The following is a 22157-nucleotide window of genomic DNA, read 5'->3' as shown; positions in this document are numbered from 1 at the left end:
GCGAGGCGGTTTTCATGAAACCGACTGGTAGGTGTGTCAATGGCCGCCTGCGCTAGCACTGCGACGATCTTAAAAAAACATGCTTCGTTCTGGTAGTTTTTTTCCTATGCGTTGCAAGACGTGTGCATGCACTCTATTGTTTGACTAATAAGTCATTTTAGGCCGCAGACGTAGCCAGTTTACACTAGAAATTATTGAGTGAACGTCTATCTCAAAATGTGCGAAGCTGTGTGTGAATACGGCATCCGAAGCCTTATCTGAAAGAAGCTCGATTTTCGTGGGTGTGGACAGTGACGTACTAAAATGGAATTCTTAATGTGACGATCTGCCTAAAGCTACAATTTCTGTCACGCGCGCGGCGCCACAGGCTTAAAGTTTTTTGTAATGTGCGCGGTACACGTGTTCAACCAGGTGAGCTATATAATGTGCTGCGGGTCCATGCAATAAACAAACGTTGGAAGTTTAGCGCTCATCCTTTCGTCTGTATTTCCCTTCTTCACGGGCTTTTTTTCTTTACGCTCAAACAGATCGGCGTTATACCGTTACAATTTCATAATGCACCAACTCGACTAATCTGCTCTTCTTGCTATATGCACCCACTACATCCTCTTAAAGGAATACGGGCAGTCACATGTTTGCCTTTGGTAAATGGTGGCCGGCTTGCAATCACGAAGTCAATACGATATTCACAAGTTGTGATGCCGGATCACTTGTACCAAACATTAATACCACGATATTAGATGTTTTAGTTTGAAGTCTGTATACAGCATTCTTGTGGTGGTAAGGCATGACTCATTCTTACTAGATTTCGAAGCACAGAATTTTTTTCACTCTATTTCTAAGCAAACTTTTCGCTGCGTAGAGAAAAACCTGCTTTCCACGCTAAACAATTGGATTCAATCTCCAATTGGACATAAAAGCTTTTATAATTTCATTCATATGCATTTTCACAATTTTACAATCAGGAACAACTTGATTTCTCGCTCACAATCTCCCGAAAAAAACTTCCGGCCTACACCCAAAGCCAGAACTAGCACCCAAACTCATTCATGCTGATTTTTCTAAAGCTTCATTTGACCTCTTATTTCATGTGAAAGGTACTATACCAACGCACTGTGAAGAAATTCAGGTGCCTTTCCACAATCTAAAAAATGGGTACAAGCCTAACTTCTTATGACCATGACTTACGTGCTGCTCTTCTTTCTTTCTCTATATTGCACAGCAAAATTGTTTCTCCAAGGGCAAGCGATCAATTTCATTAGTTGTAGGGACTTTTTCAAAACTGTCTTTTCGGGCGGAATCAGCGGAGCCACTTGTCAAGTTCTCTAGCGTTGCCAAGGACGATGAAGCGATCATGTATACATGGTTAGGAACTACCCGCTTGATACCAGGATGGAAAAAATGCTAAAGAACGAACTAAAAGGTGTGAGGCCAAACAGTTCATCCCACAGTATTGGCACACATTCACCAGTTGCTCTCGTGTGAATAATGCTGCTACCATAATTTATGCAATCTTCGGCTGCAAGGCTGCACACAGATTCGTGAAGAGTTTGACTGACGCGGTGAGTACTAGCGATGCATACTTTGTAAGAGAGTGTATTGTTTTGCTTCTGTATTTTTTCCGTGACGGCATGCAGATAATTAAGGTGACCTTTAAGATAAATGTTGAGATTAATTTTGTTAAGAGCAGTAAGTGAATACTAGCCAAAAATATTTATATTTACCGACGACGTCGACGGAATATAAGTAAAACAGGTTCTCAAGAAGCACTTGTGAAATATTGGACACGTTTATTTAAATAACTCATGCCTTTAGGGCAATGAGGGTAGAAAAATACGTTGTCACCATTAAAATAATAACTTAGAAAGCACACGCCCACTTCCTACAGCTCCTTTTCGCTCTAAAAGCATATCTAGATTTTCTTACATGACTGAAAAACATGATTACAGCCACCAATCTGCGGCTCCCGCTTTGAGGCGTTGAATACATCATTACGTCATTAGTGAGGCAGTGAGTATTTCAACTGCACCGTTTTCAGCACTCGTCGTCAGTTCACGCGCATTGAGCCGCAAGTTTGCTGGAGTGACCGATTGCACCACCTAGCGAAACCCGCAAAGGTTAACGTGACTAGCTGCAATATCAAGGTATTCTGATTCTGCAATCAATTCGTTGAAGGACTCATCCTGGAAGCATGAACCCAGGTTGCAAGCAGTGCAACTGTCAAATCTGCCCGGAATGCCAGAAGAGGATCCGGGCAAACCTACCGGCATGGTTGAAAGAGCAGCCGGGTGTGAAGGAGCTCGAGGAACAGAGGCGGAAGTCTGAAGAAGCTGGCGAAGCCGGCTTCGCCGGCGCTGCTTTACTGGCCACTAAAGCCTCGGCCTCTGCAGAGCGGATGGTTGCATCCGCCATCGGGTTTCGCCCCGGCGGTAGCGACAGCAGCAGTTCGACAGACAGCAGCCCGAAGACGGACACGTCCGACATCGGCTTCGGTGTCGACATCGGACAGACACGTCCGACATCAGCTTTGGAGACTCCGAAGGTCATTCCCTCAAAGAAAGGACATGCCTCGAGCGCCAAGTCTGCCACAGGAGGGGACCCAAAGTCGGTAAAGTGACTGCATTTCATTTGCTACTGTAATTACGTTGGTGCTTGTCGGGCTGGACCGTCTTCAAAGCTTTAGTGCGTGTGGCTGATAAACTCTTTCTACTGCTTGAGCTTACTTCGCTTATCTAAAGGTTTGACAGCCTGTCACCCCGATCTGGTTACTGTCATACTCCCGTACGCAAATACTGGCGGAGATTAGCTTTCACACGCTAATTAGTCGTGCAATGCTATGCCGAGTCAAATTTATGTACCTTATCCTACACAACAAAAATAAAATAGATTCAAACACATACATTTTGTTCAACAGTAGCAGATAAACTGGTCAAAAGCATCACCTTACACTCGAAAAGTAGTTATGTACAGAATATGTTCACATTATATGTATTCATTCGCAGTATATGTGACAGTCACATCAAATCCAGCGAATGAACATTCTTGCACGGGCTCGCCTCCGATCATTACTATTGTTTGCTCGTTGCATCTTGGCCCCGTACTTGGTGAAATCGCAGACGTCCTAATAGCTGTTTGCTGTGCCAAATACCAAATTTTCATTTTGCTTCTGGTTGAGCTTCTGTCCAACGCTAGAGGTACACTAAACAACACCACGTTCCAGCCCCTCAAATTAAGTGTTTTAAACGCTCACATTACACCCGTGGCATTGTTGCGCGGTATCTGCGCACTACAAAAACTCGTCTTTTTCAACTGACAAGTGCGTTGCAAGGCTACACCCACTCTTGACAATACTTCAGATATTTCTTGGCTGCTGTTCCTTATTTCATCTGCATAGTTTTATGCTCTCTTGTCACTGCTACTTCTTCACCATTCAGTGTCATCTACCGCCACACGCATTGCGCACAAACCATGCGTGTGCGTAACGTAGCTCACTGCATGGCTGCACCGTTGATAATATGAAGGCAGCCTTCTGTTGCTTCTGCTAGCGCGCATCGCTTCAATTTGCTTCCACCCTCGTTGTTATACAACCTTAAATAATTTCAACTATCCTGTGCCATGCCAATTTTTCTTCACTTTGTTTTATTATTTCAGCCTCCTGCCGGTCCGTGAACAACTTCCGCGCCATGGGGTGCCGCGCTACAACCAGCGTTTTCAGCATCATTGATGAAGCGATGTGCACTGCATTTCTCAAGAGCTTTCATCTTTAGACAATAAACGTGCATTCGTTTCAGTAATACGGCTCTTTTGTTACGACGTCTGCTGTCCTGATGTTCATAGAAATAACGCATCTTTGTATGGCTTGACAGTGTGGCCTGTTTTGGCTACCTTGCCCAAATTTGGCTACTTTTAACGCGATAGCATTAAAAAGCTCGTTTAGCAGAAATTCTGGCATTAGAGACGGCGTCGTTCTTGTGAGCGAAAAACAATTTTGTTATGCGTGACTGGTAAATTGAGAACTATGCAAATAAACTAAATGCATGATAAAAAAGTCTGGAGCTGACCGGGGACCAAATCAGGGTTATCTGGGTTCTAGTGGCGATCAAAAGTGGCTTGCTACGCTACACCCATCTCGCCTCGCGACGCAGACAACGTCTGCTAGTCAGTTTCTTGATTGAAAATATGAACCGCTCGACTTGCAAAACTGTTCACTGGCCACCTCCTACATATAGGCACTCGATATTGACCTACAATGTAGTGCCGGAGAGAGATTTCTGCTGTGCGTTGGGGGAAAATGAAAATTCGCAGCGTGCGTGTTAACTAAAAGCGGACTTCTGGTGTTGGTGCGCAGTCGCAGTCTTCTGTCTCTCTTTGCCTACCAGCAACGATTGGTATGTTCTAGTAGGAAATATCGGTCCATCGTTGCGTGCCTCGCTTCTTCCTTGCAGGTTTCTCTCCTTCTCAATGCCACGATGAGTGCCAGCGTCAACGTGACCACCAGTGTAATACTCAGCGCCCGCTGTTTCGCATCTACACATGGTTTCCTTTAGCGGCAGATGGTGTGCAATTTTATGTGAACGTTACCTCAAATTTCAAAAGCACATATTCATAATAGCTACCGTGGTACGTGTTTTCTGCTAATCAAGTACACACTGATGAACAAGAACACATGATCATTAGGTCTTAATTTGGGAATATAAATAACACCGTAACTTTTCGTGATACTTCTGGCTCTTCCCTGTAATTTTTCTGTTGACCTGTGATGATATGCAGCAAAATTGCAGCTCTGCTGTATAATTTATGCTACGACAAACCATCACCTCTTGTAATGATTTGTATTCGTTAGGCCAACATAACCAACTCACAAGAATAAATTGGTTTACTAAGAACGTTGGTGTTGCTGGAGGGGCTTGTTAATATATTTTATTTGGTCAATACAGTTATAAAGCAGACCAGCAGCAGTCATACTATATCGCAGTTTGTTGTTGTGTACTGGAGGTACCCTAGATCTCATTCAGATTTGTTGTATTAAAAATGTGCTAGATTTCACGAAAGAACAGAGTCTGCATTCACCACAGCACTGTCCAGTATGCTGAACAGATTCACTTATTTTCCATTGATTTCCCCAAACCTGTTCTTGCATGATGCATGGCAACTTGATGATCCCGTCTAACCTAGTTTGATGAGTCAAGAGGAGCAAGCACTGTGGCGGCCACTTAACCGTAGGCCAAGTAATTTTAATCATCTTCGCTGTAAAGTGATGCGTAAGCTAGTCACCTCGCCCCTTGGCATTCCAAATTGTGGTCATCTCCGCATTGGTGAATGTGAATAATCTGAAGAGCACAATTAACCTGTCGAAAAAAAAGAACATTTGAGTACGCAGCAATATGAACAATCTCTCACACACCTATTTCCATTGAATTCATTTGCCGTGTGTTAACTGGAATGTATTGAAGCTTAAAATAGTTTGCTATAGTTTAGCACCGGCTGGTGCAGAGTATCACACTTCCGAAGCAACAAAAGAAAAAAAAAACGTCTATTTGAATAATTTCGCACTTGTCAACCTCGTTCATTGCTACTTTCCAGCCGACGTTCTCATGACTAAAGATACCCACTTATTGTAAGAACACTGTTCCGAAATTACAAAGATACAACCAAACAAGACACTGAGTCATTACAACTTGCGCAGACACTGTCGTTGATATAGAACATGAGCCTACAGTAAAAATTGTATTGCCGAGTATTTACTAGGATGAACCAAGACTACGTATTCTTGGAAGTAACCTACATGGTTTTGTCTTCCTGAATATTAAATATAGCCAGTCTTATTCAGTGCACCCAAACTAACTGCTGAAGAAGCTTTGAATAATGGTCCTCAAAAGACAAGCATACAATGCGTAGGAAATTCGGATGTCAAGATATTTATGGTATCATTTCCTCTCACTGACTCATCTAGGTTAGTGTAGTGGTGTATAAAAGTACTCTTTATTATTTCCGTATTGGCAGCAGGAATTTTGATCTATAACATACGCATACATGCAAGCATATTATGATTCATTAACAGCTGAAAGTGAAAGCAAAGTATTTCGGCTGTACGGTTGAATAAAGTAGCGTGTATACCAAGGGAAGTTGCCCTAATTTGACGTATACACTTATGAACACAGTCTTATTTAAAATAGCTTTAGTGATGCTGCCGGATGGGCATATTGGAACTAAGCGCATCATTTATAATGGTTTCCTTGACTTCAAAAAACTGACGCGAAACAGTTAATTTTGTGGTTACGTACGAAACACTTGTGACATTAAAAATACATAATATAGCTAAAGAGGAAACCCGCAACGTTTCCACCCTTCCCAAAGGCCGTTCTGCACAGAAGTTGTTCTTCGCAGAAGCTGATTGTAGTGGGTTCAGTTGCTGGCGTGAAAGGAACCTTAGACGCAGCGAGACGACAACCGGCGCTGGACTTTGAGAAGTGTTTCTTTGAAGAGAAGCATTCAAGCTTTGTTCCACAAAATTTGGTGTGAATACGCTTGACGAACTTTCTGGTCCATGAGTGCGAATGGTTAGTTAATGCATGAGATTGCATTGTAGCGCGTGTTGTTGTTTGTACCAGTTCTTTCGACTGTATTCGGGTATTGTGTGATCGGTGTTTTAAGTCATTTGATAAGTGCCGGGTGTGCTTAATTATGCGTTGTGTGATCTGCCCTATCTGAGAACATATTTATGGTTTTGGTATCAATTGTTCGCTGTGCCTTGTTTTCTGGACCGCCACTGGCATTCACTGCACACCAAAGGGACCACCACTAAACTGTCTGTGCTCTAGTGGTGTAGTTTGGGGGGCCGATATGTCAGTCCTTGGAATTAGTCCGTTGATTTCTTCCCTATTAACGTGAGTAGTAATATAGATGTACCGTGATATATCACTGCACGGCCTGTAGCTCTCTTCTAAAGCACTTTCGAGGTGCCAGCAGTGATAAGTTGACTTTTCTTTCAAGAATGCTACGCAAACATTGAAATCTGTTGACACTAACGTTGAGGTTCCTTCCATCGTAAATATAAACTCACGGAATACTTATGCATACGTTGGCGATTTGAAATAAAAAGAAGCACATGAGATTTTTTTAGAATTACTGATTTCAATAAAACTGAACATGTGTGCTCGTCGGCACACAAGTGATATGTGCAAAATTATGGAAGCATAAATCAATTAGTTTATTTAGAAAACCAATTCGACAAAAAATGGTGACCAATGTTGAAGTCGCCTTTGTGAACGCGGACCACCCTCTGCATGTGACTCAAGTGCTTGCTCTTTTTCTGCCCCGCGCCTTGCCCAGCGGAGCGATGCAGCGCGAGCTTTGTTGTGCTAGGCAATGACGACGCCAGCACAGTTGATTATTGTCAGCTGCATATAGCGTGCTTGTCGTCTTTGACATCGTATCTTACGTGCATGCACAGTATTTAGTAACTAGAAGATTGATTGGGGGCCCGTCAGATGCTTTATGTGCCAGCTGGTCGAAATTAAAAGGCGTTGCTTCCGCGCTTAGATAGCAGCTGCAATGATCGCTGAATCTTGTCACTGGTAAGTTAAGGCGAGCTGGCACAACTTCATTACGCATCAGGTCACAATAGCCAACTTGCTTTTTGCACGTCGGAAGATGAACGCGACCTATTCTTTACACTCTGGTGTGTAGTCGATTTCGTGACGTCATCAGATACGAACTTTGCAATGTCATCGGATACCCGCCATTGAGGACGGAGCAGCTCCCTGTTTTGATTTCCGCTCTCATTCGTCGTTCATTGCTTAATAAAATTATTGACGAGCGTATGTGCAATATTGTTCACCCCAGCTTTTGCCGGACTGTAAATGCTATTTGAAAGCGCTATTATTTCATAATAGTCAAAAATGCACTGAAGCTCTTCTTTCAGTACTACATAATGATGTTGGAGCCCTGACAAGTACCTTTCATTCTAAGGGGAAGGGATGCGGTATCGTGTTTTTTGGTTCCGGTTCGGGAACGAAGTAATTTTTTGGCCCCTAAGTGCTGCACAGCCCGTGAGTATAATGCCTGTACACAATAAAAGAGTTCCATAAGCGTGCGTCCGGGTGTCCGTTTCTCCTGCTACAGCAGGAGCTCCGGGTGTTTTTTCCACCGTCGGCGTCACATCGGACGCTCAATATAGCAGAAGTCTCTTATATCAACATACAGTAAACATTCCACTTCTTCTGTAAGGACACATTTCACTTTTGTGTTATATTGATTCCTACATTAGATTATAAACCAATCTTGTTTTTTGTTTTGATGGAGTTCACTCTCCTTTCACCCGAGGGATGTACATAGTTTAGCGTTCTCCAAAAGCTCAAAAATGGTCATCTCATCACTGTAATATTGCTAGGCGGTTCCAATCAAAGCACGTGACAAGATCCACTGTCACAGAGCTTGTTGCTATCCAAGAGGCGATCAGGGTCAATTTTTTAGAGCAAGTTTGTGAGTCGATTTTCCGTGATGCCGAAGCCGCTTCGCAAAAAAAAATGCGTAAAGAGACATCGCCTGTATTACAATGAACTATAGAAATTGCAGAGCTGCTTCACTTTGCGCCTCCAAACGTCCACCTCATACATTTTAGTGAATTATAGCCACTATGGCGCAATGGGCAATGAAGTGGTGGGTGCTGAAAATAAAAGCGCCTTCAGCAGTGCCCCTGAAGTGCCCATTGCGTTTTCTCGACCAGACATGAACGCCCTGCTTCGTTGTGTAGTTTACAAGTTAACACTTGACTACTGGTTCATGCTTGAGTGGCTAGATCAGCCATTGCACGAATTGGACTCTGAAATGAGGTTGCGCATGCCTTCTTATTTTAAGTGACACATCACCTCTCTCATAATCATATAGTGGTTTTGGGATGTTAAACCCCACATATCAATCAATCAAGTGACACATCGCATGTACAATTTTTCGTGTTTTTCTAGGTTTGGCCTACAGAAGACACTGCGCACATCTCATCGGCAGTAGTGGCACTGGTCTCGATTGTGATTACTGGCAAGGGTCGGGAACACTTGACCAAATACTTTAAAGCTGCTCAACGTATGCATGTGAACGACCGGGACTTATTCCATCAACCCAACCACATTGTAGCACCTCTTTAACTGATGAGGTTGTGCTGACCTGAAGTTTACGGCCTAAGTATGGTCGTAAAAGCCGTCTCAGCCGGCCTACTTGCGACTTGATTGGATGAGCGGCTATAGCACTGCGTAAACTTCACGAGACTGTATACGATCATTTTCTTAGCTCTCTGCCATTATCTATTAGCCTGTCCCCTTTCCTTTCGTCTCCCTCAGTGTAGAGTAGCAGGCTAGAGCAAACTATCGCTCAGGTATTTCTGTAAATAATAACCTTTCTCTAAAACCAGAATAAGAGTACCATAATAGCCTCTTTATCCACTAAATAATGATCACATACGCTTATCATGATGTGTGGGAGGGCCAACAAGAGACAAAATAGACAGTATCCTAAAATATGGGGCCTATTTATAAGGCTACAAATATACAGAACACTAAAAATCACAGTATGTACCTGGTCGAAACTTACCTTATGCTTTCTACATTGCACTCTTAGCACTCAAGAATGCGAACTGCAAATTTTCAAGAGTTAGAAATAATGATGTCATGTTTTAGGCTTGTCTCAATGCACAATACGTACCTGGTCTTTGGATATTAAGTCGTCGTAATTGACGATTTAAGGCACCGAGCAAATTTCCTGGAAGGACATGATTCAGACATGAAATATCCAAATGAGAAAAAAAAAACGATTAGCATATGTGAACCACAGTACAATTTAAACACGAAGGTTTCTTTATCCGCGTTTAACGAAGCCTTCAGGGACATTATTCCTTTCACGGGAGTGGCATCGGTGCATTTCAAAGAGATGAGAAAATAAAAGCAGCAAGAATTTTTTTCTATTTGTCGTCCTCGTATTCGAACGCAGGACCTCTGATTGTACGAGAAAAGTGTCGGTTGCTTTAGTTCTGCTGTAAAGCACCCGGTACATTTGACCACTTGGTACCGGGCACTGCCTCGGCACCGACTCGACTGCAATTCTCTGTATTGCTCAATGTTCTACCGACACATACGCAAGAAGACACACATGTGTCATATATCTCTAGATCTACCTCGGCTCGTCGCTCTTAGACCGACTCAAGCAAGCAGGATTGAAAATGCGCCCTGAGAAAATTAAAATGAATTGCTGCATCGTGATGAAAAAAGCTGGCCCGGCAAGCGTTTCAGTAGTTTCAGCTCATGGAGGCTCTAAGTTCATTGTTGAAGTGAGCTATAGAGTCAGGGTGATGCAGCTAGCGTCCTTATTTGGCTCACTGACGCACGGGCGCTAAACAAGTTAGCCGCCTTGGCTGTTTACTCAAAGCGCGCTTTACCTTTCACGTCGTCTTTACGTGTGATGCCTCGACAAAGAAGTGAAGCTTGCACATACGCCAATGGTGTTTTGTTTAGACCTACTGCTTCGAGTGAGACTAGGACAACTAGTGCTAACGCTGCAATTCATGGCACACTAAGACGATGACCCCCGCCCCCCCCCCCCCCTAACAATGTGAGTGATTTGAGCTCTCCGGTATGAACGAGAAATCTCAGCGGCCAATTGAACACAAACCCGCTTTCGCGCATAAAGCTGCAAAGTTGGTCTTTCGCGTTCTTGATTGTTTGAGCACAGGCTTAGATAAAAAACAAACATCGTTCAAGAAATGCGCACTTAAAGAACAAGCTGTAAAACTGACGAGCACAAAAAAGAGAGGACAGAAGTCATGTGCTACTGACTGTGCCTTATTGTCGTCAAACCGACCGAATTTAAATAGATATATTATTGTGCATGCACGACATCACATTGGGAACAGAGTGAAAAGCAAACATAATCAACATAATGAATATGCGAGAACACCTGCGTATTAACAGGTTCCAAGTTACAACTGCACATGTCGATAATAGCCCTGCAGAAAAACTAATGCGGAGAGCCACAAATTAATGGAAGCATTCTTTTTGATGATGAATGCCTATTATACTTTCTTCACCAAAAGTAATATCGGTCTTAATCACCGTCATGTGCATTGTGGCGCATCCCCGTTAATTGATACCGCTTTAAATAACGACATATAAGTACCAGTGCCAATTTTCTACTTGTTGACGCCATATTAGCACGTCACTGTTACCATGGTGTCTCTAGGTTTCTGTTCACTATATCAATTACCACAATGTTTGAGTGACAATTATGAACCTCTAACACGAGGGAGGAAATTGTCCTTCAGGCGTTAACGTGGATGCTCACACGTCAAGCTGTACTGTAGCTCCCAAACATCAATAGGCGTTCTGCAAGTCCTGTACAGCAAACATTTACCTACTGCTGCGGAGACATAGTTCACTTTTTCGTTACGAGGGTGACAATATTGCAAGGCAAAAGGATGTTTTTCATGACGGCTCACACGAGGAACTGTAAACGCACGTGTAGAGATGGACTGTATCATGGCTACTTGCGCGAAACTATGTGTATTAGTACTTTACTGTCATAGCGAGTGATTGCAAACTTAACAGATTTGATATATATTGAATAAACTTTTAGAATTCTTCGGCAGGGAGAACTATAGTATTTAGTTATGAGGAATCGCCGCTTATAACTAGAACAGTATGAATATTACCGTGTGTTTCTGTTTGCAAACAAGTCTCCAAGAAACGCTTGTCAATCAGTCTCTGATAACATTTTTTGAACGCGGTAACCACGCATATTATTTGCAATGGCCCGCCAAAACAAAAATATTCGAGAAAAGTATTGGTGCCTGAAGATGTGCTGGGGCTGACACTGAAGTAAAACGTGGCGTTGAATCTCCAAAGGTGGTGTAACTATGTTTAGTACGAGTGAGCATGCGTAACTCTGGCAGCTGCCTGGTGCATCAATCTGTAATATACGCAAATATGTGGGAGTCATCACTTCGCGCGAGTCATACAGCTGGGTGGCTAAGCTTATACTTCTATTTATATCTAGTGGTGTATTTCCCAACTGCAACGTTTTTTATTGTTTCGGTAATTGCATTTCAATTCGAACACGACTGAATGTTCCACTGATTGACGAGGCGGCTTTTCTACGGGATGCTAAAAAGAGGACTACGTCATTCTAGATGGCTTAACCACAAGGCTTGGAAATTAATTTTTTTTCTGACTTCTGTAGTTCTGTTATACTTACGGCCTCTGGGGGGATTCGGGGGTGGGGCCGGGGGTGGGGCCGGGGGTGCATTGGCAATTCGAAGATACAAACGTGGTGCTGCAAGATTGGTAGCAATATATAAAAACTCTAAATAAAATAGAAGGTACGTCTATATCGCTATGTCATATATACTTAAACGCTGTCGTAAGATCACAGAAGACAGGGTATGCCCCCTGCTCCTCCTAAGTTTTTCTTCCACACTTCTTGTTCGCAAAACATATCTGAAGTAAAATGTTACTCCCACCGTCCGCACAGAAATGTACTGAAGACGACATTGCTGCTAAAGAGCTTGACAAATCACAATGTTATAACAACAGTGCGTATACCAACAATAAAAAGAAAAATCTGCTCGCAATATTAGCCTTGTTGATTTATTACCGATTACAAGATTACTTTGACAGACAAACTAACTCATGTACACGTATAGGTATTATAAACCACTTTAAAGATGTGCTCACAATGTGAAAGCAAGAACAATGCAAACTGTTATATAAACGGATCGACAATTTCAAAAGAAATCATTGAAAGCAACATCAAATATTTTGCAGGTGATTGCACTTGATCAGTCTGAGTATGAAAGTATTGAATTAAACTACAAAACATACTCAGACAAGTCAACGGAATGAAAATAGGTTGCAATCAGACGAAAAAAAAGTTCAGAGGAATAGGATGCTTGTTTCGCACCTTGATTTCAGAAATCTATGCATGAGTATTGTTCCTGAAAGGGTTCTATGCAGAAGGTTTCTTCGGGGGGGTGGGGCAAATGAATGGTCCTTTTACGTTATGTATGCATGGCTAAAAATTACACCATATCCCGCTAAAGGGAACCATGTGTATGTGTGAAACATTGATTGATTGATTGATTTGTGGGGTTTAACGTCCCAAAACCACTATATGATTATGAGAGACGCCGTAGTGGAGGGCTCCGGAAATTTAGACCACCTGGGGTTCTTTAACGTGCACCCAAATCTGAGTACACGGGCCTACAACATTTCCGCCTCCATCGGAAATGCAGCCGCCGCAGCCGGGATTCGAACCCGCGCCCTGCGGGTCAGCAGCCGAGTACCTTAGCCACTAGACCACCGCGGCGGGGCGCAATGTGTGAAACAGTGGACGCTAACGCTTACACTGGCAGAAGCGTTGACGCTGGCGCTCACCGCGGCGTTGCACTCGAGTGAAACGTGCGCAGGCGCAAAACGTGTAGTGATGTGCCGATATTTCCTACTGAAACATGTCAATCGCTCCTAATGGGCAACGAGAGATAGAAGACAGCTATTGTAGATAGAGACCCGCATCTCTTTATGTTAATACACAAGATGCGAATTTCTAATGTTCAATCACGCACAGGCAAAATCTGCCACCGGCACAACCTTGGAGGTTATGATATTATAGTGCGTATGGCAGACTTTTCAGGTCTCGTGATACCGAATTTGTAATATACGGGGTGGCCAGTAAACGTTTGTGTTTGTGCAGCGCGATAAGTCGTTTTTTTTTTCAATCAAGAAACTAGTTAGGTTAAAGAAGGGGAGGCATAGCAGAGGAGAGTGAGGGAGGAGCCCGCATGCCCGTAAGAGTGGTCATGCCACACACCTCATTGATCTCGACCATAAGCAGCAAGGCGTTTCGCATCCAAAGAAAAGTTGTGGGGGACGGGGGGCACGGCTTTGGGGTGCTACCCACAAACGACGCTCTTTCAGTTACAGAGCAAGGCCTACTGTCGGCTGTCTACTGCATGCTAGTGTGGGACATTCGCCACCTCTGCAAGGCATAGCGCTGGCTAACGCTCTCATGAACGTACGACCCGACTAAGTGTACGAGGCAATGCCTCCCGGTGTAGGTCGCTTAAGAGAACACCGTGGACATAATACTGAGGTTGTATTTCTGTATTCCTCCTATGCAGAGGCTCATTTACTGTCTACTTTAGTTATTTCGAATGGAACATTGTGTCTGTAACGCTGTGTTAAGGCGCCTAAATGCCGGCAAATATTTATTCGAATGTGTTAAGTTGTATTGTATTGCAACATACTACTGCTGCACTTTTTTTTTTGACTAAGTATTTTATAGTAAGAAATGATACTATTGACTAATATACATGCTTTTGCCCCCTATTGTAATGCGTGGGGTGCTGAGGGTACCAGTAGAAATAAACGAAATAACAAATTTAATTGTACTTTTGATAATCGATTCATCAAATAAATATACAAACACAATACATTTTATACTTTGGAAAACGATCGCATTGCGACGATTCCACAATGTCATTGCGTAATATGGAGAGCTTTGAGCAACTGTGTGACACATGACATTTCCGTCCCGCATGATTGAGAAAAGAACTTAGTCGGTTGTGCCACTATTGAAAATAAAGTGATTTGCCCACGCACTGATATTCAGCTGCTATCACTGCAGTGATTTCGGACCAACTATGTACACACGGTCCTTTTTCAAGGTTACAATGTCAGACACAATAAAAACAGTACACATACGTTGAAAGCGGAAGCGAGTCATAGGTCGACCTCCACTTCCACGAAGACTTGGGTCTCTTTCTAGAGCAGCCCTTCCATCTTCTCGTTGCGAATGTCCTTCTGGTGGTGACAGAAGCAATATAGAGAACAGTGAGGAATTTTTAGTTAAAAATATTGGTAGCATTGATTGTTACCTCAAACTGTATCAATTTAGGACGCATTCAAGTAACTTTCCAGTTTTGCCTGAAATATTGGAGATGTTGCGTTACGTTTGTTCAATATTATTGGTGCTGCGCTTGTGCTGCTGTCACATACATTGATAATGATGTACCATAAGCTTTCAAATGCGCCCGTCTCCTTCTATGGTAAATATGGCAATAAGTAAGCGTCTGTGTGTGTGATACCGAGAAGAATACCGTCTTTTAGTTTAATAATTCTTACAGCATAAGCTGAGCTTTCAAGCTCTGGTGGCACTCACGACAAAGTAGACCCCGTCTGAATATTCCTCAAGTAGTCAAGGTGCTCACTACCTGCCACTCTCTCTCCTTTCAGACAAACACATACACACACCATCTGCCTTTCGCGCAATTACAACAGCTGGTATGCCTTAGCTCCTTTAAGGCACCGACCATGTAATGCAACGGTTCACTTTCGGTGGAACATCTAGCATGCCATTGTGGCAGCAACTTTCGGTGGAACATACAGCGTACTATCGCAGGCCAATGTTATCCATATCCCCTTTATTCAGAAGCTGATGCGCATAGAGTACCCTTACAATGGCTATCGACACACTCTGATGAACGGCGTCCCACTTAATATGGTTTTCAGTTTAGTTATTTAAAAACCTGCTTAAACGCCCCGCGTAGGAGCTGGTATGTTCGTAAATGCTAAAGAGAAGGTCATCATTCCGCACCACGTGAGTGCTCTGGTACCTGTGCCTGTGCATCAGCTAGGTAAAAAAGAAATCCTACCGCTATAATAAAGCTGTTCGCACAAAACATTTGTGCTTTCACGCTGTCAAAAGCAAAAGAAGGTGTTCTTTGAACACACGTACATTCTCAATGTATGCCTGTCGACTTCTTCATCGATTTCAAAAAAAAAAAGACTATGTACATATATACCCTAAGGTGGTTCTTGTCAAGCACTTGCGAAATCATGTAAGCATTGTCCTATACTAAGTAAAGTTTACACACTAACAGATAGCGTCTATTACACAAAATCGAATCTGACTTACTATCACTTTCAAAAGTTCAGTCTCAAATTGATATCATTGAAAGTGTTGCCACTAACAGCGCTGCTCAGGTAACTAGGCTGTCTAACCGGATCAGCCACACGGAAAGCACATCCCGAAGGTGCAACCTGATCTTTTACGGGTTCAGTGATGAGCGAAACGAGGCGTGGCGTGTTAGTGAAGAACTGGTTATTGATCTCTGTCACAAAAGCCTGCGCATAACTATTCAAAGGCGCGACATAGAACGTGCCCATGGACACGGAGCTTATCGCGAGGGGAAACGGCGACCGATAATAGTAAAATTTGGAAGAAAAAGCACTCCTTTCGTCTAGAAGTAAACTTAAAGGCACAGATCACGGCATCAGTGAAGGCTTTGCCCGGAAATTCGAGTAGCCAGAAGACGCCTTATCAAATTCAGAAAAGCGCAGCACTCCCTGTTTAAGCTCCGTTATGACAAGCTCATCTGTGGCTGTAAAACATACGTTTTTGATCAGGCTAAGCAGTTGGTTGTTGAACATCAGGCCTAGCAACGAGCGCAAAGACCACGAAGGCCGAATCAGAGTGTTAAGCATGATCGCTCGGTGCTTTACACTAACATTTGCAGCCTGATGCCAAAACGTGATCAGTTGTGCACCTTGATCTCTTCTTCTCCTAGCAACGACATTCTGTTGACGGAAACGTGGCTAACCTCTAACGTACTTGATTCCGAGATTCTTCCTGATCTGCCAGATTTTGACGTCTTTCGCCAGGACCGCTTTGATGATAACCGTGGGGGCGGTGTGGTGATTGCCACACATAGTTCGCTTAAGTGCTCTGCTGTAACTGTAAAAACTTCTCTGGATTTTGTTTGGACGTGCTGCCACGCCACTTCACTGCGCATGTCAATCGGCTGTTGCTACCGTCCACCAAGCGCCGATAGCTCCTTTCTTTCGTCTTTTCACGAAGCTTTGTTAGAACTAACAACGACGTATCCCAACACTCCCGTCTTATCATTTGGTGATTTCGATTTTCCTTCAATAGATTGGAGTAATTTTGCGTCATGTCTTACACAAAATAACATGGCTACAGAATTTGTAAACATATTTTCTTATCGCCATGTTTTCTTATCGCCATGTTGCACTTGTTGAGTGCAAACCACGCCTACATTGTTAGAAAAGCTTCTAGGCTGATCATTATAAGATTACGCCCACTTCGTGGATCTTTCAATTATTCTATAAACAACGTCGCCGCAAGCGATAACACTAGAATGTTTTATGGCGAGTGTGTAAATGCTGACATGCATCGCCACTTGTGAGTGATCGACGGCCGATGCTCTGTTCAATGCTATCTGTGCAAGACTGCGACTGTAATAAGAGTTTCCGTTTACCGGGCACAGGTTCGCCCAAATAAACAGTTTAATCCCAACATAAAGTCTCCTGTCATCGCCCACGTCCCAACCCCTTGACATTTGGTGGAGGTGCTGCTTCGTTCATGTACCGGACGTCCCCGTCAAGTCGTGAACCCAGCCCACGTCGCGGAGAAGACACTGACGCCAACCAAAAGCAGTGAACAAGCCACCGACAGCAGAGGGCTACCACTGGAGTTCGGGCTTCTACAAGACAAGGCGAGGAAGACCAAAGCCATGTCCTTGACTGCAGCGACAATGACAACTGGAGCGTCCCAGCCCGCGATCGTCATGCATCAACCCAGGCAACCACCAACTTTCCGTGGGTCATTGTTTGAAGACTCAGAGACCTGGCTAGAAACATACAATTGTGTGGCCGCCCTCAACCACTGGTACAATGAAGAAAAGCTCCGCTGTGTGTACTTCTATGTGGAAGACACCCCAAGGACCTGGCTCGAAAATCGCGAGTCCGCTCTTCAAACGTGGGGGGGTCTTCGGCAGCGCGTTCCTGCAAACGTTCGCAAGCGTCGCTCGCAAAAAAAGGGCCGCTGGTTTACTAGAGAACCTGGTTTAGCTACCAAACGAAAATGCCGTTTTCACATAAGAAATGACCCGTCTATTTCGTTGTGCTGACCCAGACATGCCTGAGGATAAGAAAGTTCATTTCCTCGTGTGAGGGGTCAAACAGGAGCTCTTCGCGGGACTGATGAGAAATCCACTGAACATCGTTCAAGAATTTGTAGCCGAAGCGACCACTATCAAAAGGACCTTGAACATGAGCACTAGACAGTTTGCAGACTGCGCTGCTGCTCAAGCCATTGACTCCGAAGACCTGCGTGAAACGATCCGAGCGATCGTGCAGGAAGAGCTGCGCAAGCTGTTGCCTTCAGCACAGCCTCAAGTGGATCTGATCGCCGACATTGTGCGAGAATTTCGGCAATCGCTTCGAACTTCTAAAGCACAATACTTCTTTGCAGACTAGTTGGTTCATACTTGAAAAATTGAATTGCTGCACAAACTTGAAGGAAAACAAGAGAGACAGGAAAGAGCGCCGACTACCAACTGTTTATTGTCGTTTCTTGAAGCCAATATATACGCATGCTACGCTGCGCTTTCACGATGCGCACAAAAACCAAAGATGCCACAAACAGAGCCGACCCAAAAGAAATCAAATCGAAATTGACTGCTACCACAATGACAAAAGTGATAAAATGGCAAGATACAAAAGTGATACCCACCACAATCTAAAGTTCGCATTCCTGAGGTGTGCGCTCATATTTTTTTAAAATTTATCTTTTATTATTTATTGCTTCAAGCATCAACAAAGACATGAAAAAATGGAAACGTACTCCAGAAACTTTTGTTTAAAAACGCCAAAAATAGCGCTCAGTAGCGAATACAACAATAAAATACCAATTTTATATTCATTCCAAACAGTCCCAATTGAGCAACCCGAAGAAGCAGTGAGCCGAGAGAGTCAAAAACTATATTACCATAAAAATTTACAAAACATTACGTAGCGTCACATGGGAAATAAAACAAGAACAATAATGAACAAAAGAAAAGAAGAGAAATGAAAGAGAAACAGCGCAAGGCGTTAGCCACAACATTACACATGACCATGTAGGAAGACCATTTCCCTGTCCGAAAGTGAAATTGAAGGCATGCTTATGCACTTGTCATTATATTGCCTAATAAAGTACGCTTTGATAAGCTGAGCTCTTTCCTGTCTCCCTTGTTTTCCTTGAAGCTTGTACAGCAATTCCAATTTTCCTCAAGCACCGCTGCGCGAGCCGGAAGCTGTAAGCTACGCCACTGCCGTGCCCTACAACGCTCCTCCCCATCCACGCCACAACGCCACCTCATCGCAATTCCTTCGTCAGAGATCACCGCCGCCACCGACGTCCTACCGTTTGCCAGCGGGCCAGCGCAAAGCGCCGAGGAAAACCGACGATTGGCATGCACCTGACAACCGCCCGCTCTGCTACCATTGCTGCGAGGTCGGGCACACATACCGCCGTTGTCAGTAGTGACAGATGGGACTGCGTAGCTTCGCCGTCAAGGCACGACGTCCGCAGCCAGGGTAACGGCCACGTGATATCACTGACTACCTGACAGAAACTCAACGGACACCACGACGTCCTTCACTTTCGCCATCGCCCAGCCCCCGCATGTCACCGAACCACTGGCAGTACTCTGGCCCAATGCGAGGCCGGTCTCCTAGCCCGTATCTGGGAAACTAAGGGCAGCAACCGATGGAGGTGCGGTTGCTGTGCAACGAACTATCGAAGATCCCCGCTGACGCGACGCCGCGACGGAGCTTTACGAACAACATGCCAACCAGGCAAAGTCCTGACGACAAAACTTCACTTACCAAAAGTGACCTGACGACGCAACACAGAAACAGAGGAACAAGCCGACGAAGCCGTGACCCGATGCCGTGGCCTAAGTGCAACGCGAGATGGCGAACTAGCGACCTCGGCGTTCTTATCAACGGCCACAGTGTCACCGCTCTCGTCGATACTGAAGCCGACTATTCCGTCATCGGTGGGTCACTCGTCGCGAAGTTGAACAAAGTTAGAACCGATTGGGAAGGCCCCGAAATCCGCACAGCCGGAGGTCATGTTGTAACGCCAGCAGGAATCTCCACAGCGAGAGTCACCATTAACGGCCGTATTTATTCTGCAGACTTCCTAGTCCTACAGCATTGCTCGAGAGATGTCATCCTGGCTTGGACTTCTTATGCCTCCATGGTGCAGTCATCAACCTAAGAACCAAGTCGATAACGTTATCTACTGAAAAGCACTACCGCCGCCGTCAGAGAAACACGCCTTGAATGTGCTGGAGGAACAAGTCACAATTCCGCTTCGCTCCAGCGTCAATATTTCAGTCGGCGCTCTGAGATCACCCGACTTGGGAGGCGTCCCTGAAGGCAATAAGCATCTGTTGGTCACCCGCAATATTTGCGTCACAAGAGTAATTGCAGAGCTGCGGGGAGGCAAAGCCACGGTTATGCTCACGAATTTCTTCAATGAATACAAACACGTGAGCAAAGAAACGATGGTCGCATGCATCAAAGAAATCGTGAAAGCCACCAGTGCTTTCGCTCTCGGCGATTCTGCGGAACCTACTCGGAGAAACCAAGCCCCTCCCTCAGCTTTCGACGTTCTCCCAGCCTTTCGAACCATAAGAAAGAACAGCTAAAGACCCTGCTCCTGAAATATGAAGATTGCTTTTCGTCATCGTCGAAAATTCGGCAGACGCCAATCACGAAACATCGCATCACAACCGAGGAAAATGTCAGACCACTCCATCAAGGTCCGTACACAGGTTCGACGGGAGAACGCGAGGCCGTAAAGACACAAAAGGTAATGAAATGTTATGGGACGACATCATTCAGCCGTCCAAGAGTCCATGGGCGTCCCCCGTACTGTTAGTGAAGAAAAAGGATGGAACCCTACGCTTCTGCGTCGATTATCGCCACCTGAACAAAATCACAAGAAAGGACGTGTATCCTCTCCCACGAATGGACGACGCGCTTGATCGGCTCCATAACGCCAAGTACTCTTCGTCAATGGACCTCAAGACTGGCTATTGGCAAATCTATGTCGACGAAAAAGACCGGGAGATGACGGCGTTTAAAACACCAGATGGCCTCTTCGAGTTTAAAGTGATGCCCTTCGGTCTTTGCTCAGCGCCTGCCACTTTTCGACACGTCATGAATAAAGTACTGGCTGGATTGAAGTAGCAGACTTGCCTTGTGTACTTTGACGATGTTTTAGTGTTTTCCTCGAGTTTTGAGAAGCATCTCCTACGTTTTTAAGTTGTACTTCAAGCCATCAAGACGTCCGGACTCATCCTGAAGCCAGAAAAGTGCAGATTTGAGTACGAGGAGCTCTTGTTTCTGGGGCACGTGATTAGCAAGTTTAGAGTCCATCCCTACCCGCGAAAACAGCCGCCATCGCCGACTTCCCGCCGCCCACTGAAAAAAGGCAGTGCGCCGATATCTGGGCCTGTGCGCCTATTATAGGCGGTTCGTCAGACACTTCGCCCGCATCGCCAATCGACTTACAAAACTTACCAGGTCCGACGTGGAGTTCAAGTGGGGAACGCTGCAGGAACACGCTTTCCAGGAGCTAAAACATCACCTCCAGACGCCTCCGTTACTTGCCCATTTCGACGAATTCACTGAGACAGAAATACGCACTGACGCAAGCAGCGTAGGTCTCGGCGCCGTTCTTGTACAAAGGGCTTACGGACTGGAAATAGTTATTAGTTACGCCAGCTGATCGCTATCTGAAACAGAAGCCAATTATTCCACAACAGAAAAGGAGTGCCTGGATGTCATCTAGGCTACGTCAAAATTTCGCCCCTGTCTCTATGACAGGCCCTTCAAAGTTGTGAGCGACCTCCATGCATTGTGTTGGCTAGCTACCTCGAAGGATCTTTCAGGTTGCCTCGCACGATGAAGCCTGAGATTGCAAGAATACGGCATTACCGTCGTTTACAAGTTCGGCAAGAAACACACTGACGCCGACTGTCTCTCTCGTGCGCCTGTCGACCAAACACCGCCTGATTACCCGGATTACGACTACTTTACTTCTTCGAAACGCTAACTGCTGACGACTTTGCTGAACGACAGCGGGCCGACCCGGAACCTAGGACCCTAATAGAATACCTCGAAGGCAGGAGTGTCAAAGTTCCGAAGGTATTCAAGCGCTAACTTGCGTCGTTCTTCCTGCGAAACCTTCTTCTCCAAAAGAAAAACTTCTCACCGCTTTGAGCCAAGTACTTTCTTGTGGTCCCTTAAGCTCTGCGACCA

General features: G+C 44.6%; 2 protein-coding genes across 6 annotated transcripts in view; one reads left to right on the top strand and one right to left on the bottom strand.

Annotated features, from left to right (window-relative positions):
* The first annotated feature begins 1970 nt into the window (after positions 1-1970).
* On the top strand, positions 1971-3794 carry LOC119165867 (uncharacterized). Its single transcript, XM_037417890.2, has 2 exons — positions 1971-2608; positions 3652-3794. Exons 1-2 carry the CDS (start codon positions 2192-2194, stop codon positions 3667-3669), a joined length of 435 nt encoding a protein of 144 aa, XP_037273787.1. The 5' UTR covers positions 1971-2191; the 3' UTR covers positions 3670-3794.
* A 1404-nt stretch (positions 3795-5198) lies between these two features.
* Positions 5199-22157, bottom strand: part of LOC119165866 (uncharacterized) — a 28531-nt gene continuing 11572 nt past the window's right edge. For 3 of the 5 annotated variants that reach the window (XM_075872085.1, XM_075872084.1, XM_075872088.1), the window contains 4 exons: positions 14742-14840; positions 12238-12315; positions 9697-9753; positions 5199-5348 (listed from right to left, as the gene is read on the bottom strand). In XM_075872085.1, the coding sequence (XP_075728200.1) occupies positions 5344-5348; positions 9697-9753; positions 12238-12315; positions 14742-14840 (239 nt within the window). In that variant the 3' untranslated portion in view covers positions 5199-5343. The remainder of the gene's footprint in view (positions 5349-9696; positions 9754-12237; positions 12316-14741; positions 14841-22157) is intronic. The other 2 variants (XM_075872086.1, XM_075872087.1) reach the window with 2 other exon arrangements.

This window comes from Rhipicephalus microplus, chromosome 8 (assembly GCF_043290135.1).
Source record: "Rhipicephalus microplus isolate Deutch F79 chromosome 8, USDA_Rmic, whole genome shotgun sequence".
Classification (NCBI taxonomy): Eukaryota; Metazoa; Arthropoda; class Arachnida; order Ixodida; family Ixodidae; genus Rhipicephalus; species Rhipicephalus microplus.
The sequence above is the reverse complement of the archived record's forward strand: the minus strand, read 5'-3'. Positions and strand labels throughout refer to the sequence as shown.

Excerpts from the sequence above, each read along its gene's own strand:
- LOC119165867 (XM_037417890.2), top strand. The coding sequence starts at position 2,192 with ATGAACCCAGGTTGCAAGCAGTGCAACTGTCAAATCTGCCCGGAATGC.